This window comes from Gossypium hirsutum, chromosome A11 (assembly GCF_007990345.1).
Source record: "Gossypium hirsutum isolate 1008001.06 chromosome A11, Gossypium_hirsutum_v2.1, whole genome shotgun sequence".
Classification (NCBI taxonomy): Eukaryota; Viridiplantae; Streptophyta; class Magnoliopsida; order Malvales; family Malvaceae; genus Gossypium; species Gossypium hirsutum.
This window is the reverse complement of record NC_053434.1, coordinates 936,375-939,767: the sequence shown is the minus strand read 5'-3', so window position 1 is coordinate 939,767 and position 3,393 is coordinate 936,375. Positions and strand designations below refer to the sequence as shown.

At 32.6% G+C, this 3,393-nt stretch overlaps 1 protein-coding gene across 1 annotated transcript; it reads left to right on the top strand.

Moving 5' to 3' along the window:
- Nucleotides 1-212: 212 nt before the first annotated feature.
- Nucleotides 213-1,850, top strand: LOC107924371 (heat stress transcription factor B-2a). The gene is made up of 2 exons (XM_016854780.2): nucleotides 213-771; nucleotides 876-1,850. Exons 1-2 carry the CDS (start codon nucleotides 517-519, stop codon nucleotides 1,599-1,601), a joined length of 981 nt encoding a protein of 326 aa, XP_016710269.2. The 5' UTR covers nucleotides 213-516; the 3' UTR covers nucleotides 1,602-1,850.
- The last annotated feature ends 1,543 nt before the right edge of the window (nucleotides 1,851-3,393 follow it).

Genomic DNA, 3,393 nt, shown 5'->3' with positions numbered 1-3,393 from the left:
TATTTTGATGTATAATAATTCAATTTGAACAATAAAAATTGATAAATTTTTTAATAAGAGTGCTAATTTTCTTTTTAATATAATATAAATAGACTAATGTATCTATTTTTTATATAAGATGGGTCAAATGTAATTCTATATTAATACTTTTTAAAAATTCTTTTTTCAAACAAGTCATTTTGGTCCTCAACAGAAGTAATAATTTATGGTAGTAAAAATAATTTACTTGACAAAAAGAAAAAAAAGCGATGCCACGTATAAAGAATAACATCGACAGGGAAGTTTCTCGACGAGACGTAACGTAGCTTCTCGTTCTTTCCTCTCTTCTTCTTCTGTTCCATTCACTTTTCCTTTGTAATTTTTTTTTCCTTTCGCTCATTTTTGTATTCTATTTCCCCTTATCTGTTTCCGCAATCATCATAAAATTTGAACTTTCTAGAATTTAACAATCAGATTTCTCATCTCTGGTGAACGAAGCAAACACCTTCTTTAAGGAATTATTAATTGTTGTCTCTGATGGCTCCGCCGCCGGTGGAGCAAAACGGAGATGCAACGACGGGAACGGCGGAATCACAAAGGTCTATACCTACACCGTTCTTGACTAAAACGTATCAATTGGTTGATGATCACACGATTGACGACGTGATTTCGTGGAACGACGACGGATCTACTTTTATCGTTTGGAATCCCACGGTGTTTGCTCGTGATTTGCTTCCTAAATATTTCAAGCATAACAATTTCTCTAGTTTTGTTCGTCAACTCAATACTTATGTGAGCCAAATAGAAGAATCTCTCAAATTTAATCTTATTTTTCTTATATTCTAAGCGTGCAATTCTTTTATATATTTTTGTTGATTTTTTGTTAATTGTTTTAGGGATTTAGAAAAGTGGTGCCCGATCGATGGGAATTCTCTAACGATTATTTTCGACGAGGTGAAAAGCGACTTTTGTGCGAAATCCAGCGGCGGAAGTTGTCGTCGCCAACAGCAGCAGCTGTTACGGTGGCTCCGGTGACGGTTGCGGCGATTCCAATGGCGAAGCCTATTATATCACCGTCGAATTCTGGAGACGAGCAATCTCCAGTCATTTCATCGGCCTCATCGCCTTCAAGGCTGAACCAAGCAGGAACCGTTATGGCCGAGCTCATGAAAGAAAACGAAAAATTGAGGAAAGAGAACGTGCAGCTTAACAAACAATTATCAGAGATGAAGAGTTTGTGCAATAATATATTCAGTTTGATGTCGAATTACGCAAGTTCTCAGTCGGAGAACATTTCTCCGGTGCACAAACCGCTAGATTTCTTGCCGGCGAAGCGGTTATCATGCGGAGAATCAGTCGAAGAAGAAACGAGTCCGAGGTTATTCGGCGTTCCTATAGGAGGAGCGGCAAAGCGCGCCAGGGAAGAAGGAGAAGGCGTAGCGACGGAAGCGGCGACGGCAGCAGACGAAACGCAATTACAACTGCAACAGCCCGGTGGAAGTGAGATTATTAAATTAGAGCCGTTGGATTGCCAGAACCGAGGGCGCGATGATGATCGTGGGATTCAAGACGCTCCGTGGCTTCGGCAGTTTCACCGAGCGAATCAAAGGGTTTGTAATTGATTTTTTTTTTTTCGGGTTCGGGTTTTTTAGGTAGCTTTTTGGTCGGGTATCGGGTTGTGGATGATGATTACGGTGATCAGACCGGAATTCACGTGCGAATGAAACGCACGTGATTTCTGAAACCTTGAGGGAGGACCCACCCCCCACTTCAAGAACTTTCGTGGGACATCTTTCCATATATAATATATGTATATATCTTCTTTTTCTTTTTCTTTTCTTCAACTTTAAAGTCCAAAGTCTTATATTTTACTGTTCTCTCTTTTTTTTTTTATCTTTCTAATTATAAAAATTGAAAAATAGAACCCATTTTCTAGATTTTGCTTAATCCTCGAGAGTAATGAAAAGAATCGAAAAGGTTGAATTTTTTTTTTTCGATGAAATGTGTTTGGTTGGAAATTAAGTTGTAATTTAACAATAGAAAGTTAATAAATGAACTTTTTTAGGTGCCGTTAACGCCTAAGATTGTTGAGTTGTTAGTCTCACTCTCACGGCATAAATAACTTGTACAGAATATTGATTTGTTTTGTACCAATGGGATTTGTGATATTTTGAATGAAATTAAATTTAAAAATAATTTCTTAAAATAGAAGTAAAAGGATTTTTTTTTATAAGTTTTTTGGTAAGAAATTATACTCACACACATGCTAGAAATATCTATTTATTACATTCAAACTTACGTAAAAAATATGGGTGAATAGCTTTTAACCATCAAATTAAGTACGGACATATTTATATATTACCTCCAAAGAGAATTATCCAAATGAAAGGCATGTAGATTAATCACGAAAATTCATATAAAAAGTACTTGTAGTATTTTTTTAATTATTAGGATAGATAAAAAGGGTGATAGATATAAACTAAACCTGATCATGGGTTGGGTCACTTAACCTGATTTGAAGGCTCGTTTGAAAAGTGAAAGAATTTAGGTAAAAATATAAGCTTAAAAAATAGATTTGACAAAAAAATAAGTCCTCTCGAGTTTTGGTCTGAGCTCAGTTCGGCCCAAATTTGCAAACAAAAGTTGTTGCTATTTTTTCACAATTTTACTGTCATTTTATTATTTTATTGTTATTATTTAGATATTGTATAATTCTTATTTTATTGTTAATTTTACTGCTATTTTAAAGACATATGCTTATTAAGTTGCATCTATATTAGTATTATTTAAGTATAAAGACTTTTTTTATTTATTTATTTTTAATTTGTTGAGGAACATTTATTTTAATATTATTAAAAATTTTAACATTGGTAGACTAGGCCGAGCTCGAGTTTTAACTTTTTTATTTAAGCTAAATTTAAGTAAAATTTTAAGCCTATTTTTTTGGATCAAGTCGAGCCTGAGCCTATCAAACATGCCTAAAAAATTGTTATGGGCCAACTCAACTCATAATCACCTTTAACAGAAGTTTTTGAGCACCTCAATTCATAAAGTAAAAATTGTTGTTAATAAATTTTTAGAAGTTATAATTTAATATAAGCTATCTTAATGTTAAATTTTTTTAAAGATTTATAATTTTGATTTTGATTTTTTTATAAAATCAAATTATCCTATAAGTAATTTTTATATTTATTTTAATGTTTATAAAAACTAATTCTTTTGAAATTGATGACTATATCTTCCAATATTATATGATATTTTACTTTAATTTTTAATTCACCAAAACATTTGATATTAGGATAAATTTTCTCTGGTTTCAAATTAATCCAACAAATAATTCAATCTTTAAAACACCCTCACTTTTCATAAATCATGAATTTGCAAAGGAGAAAATGCTAGAACAGAGTAAAATAA

What these genes read in the sequence shown, in the direction of transcription:
- LOC107924371 (XM_016854780.2), top strand. Translation starts at nt 517, where the DNA reads ATGGCTCCGCCGCCGGTGGAGCAAAACGGAGATGCAACGACGGGAACG. An exon ending in TTCGTCAACTCAATACTTAT is followed by an intron (nt 772 to 875) that starts GTGAGCCAAATA and finishes TAATTGTTTTAG; the next exon opens with GGATTTAGAAAAGTGGTGCC.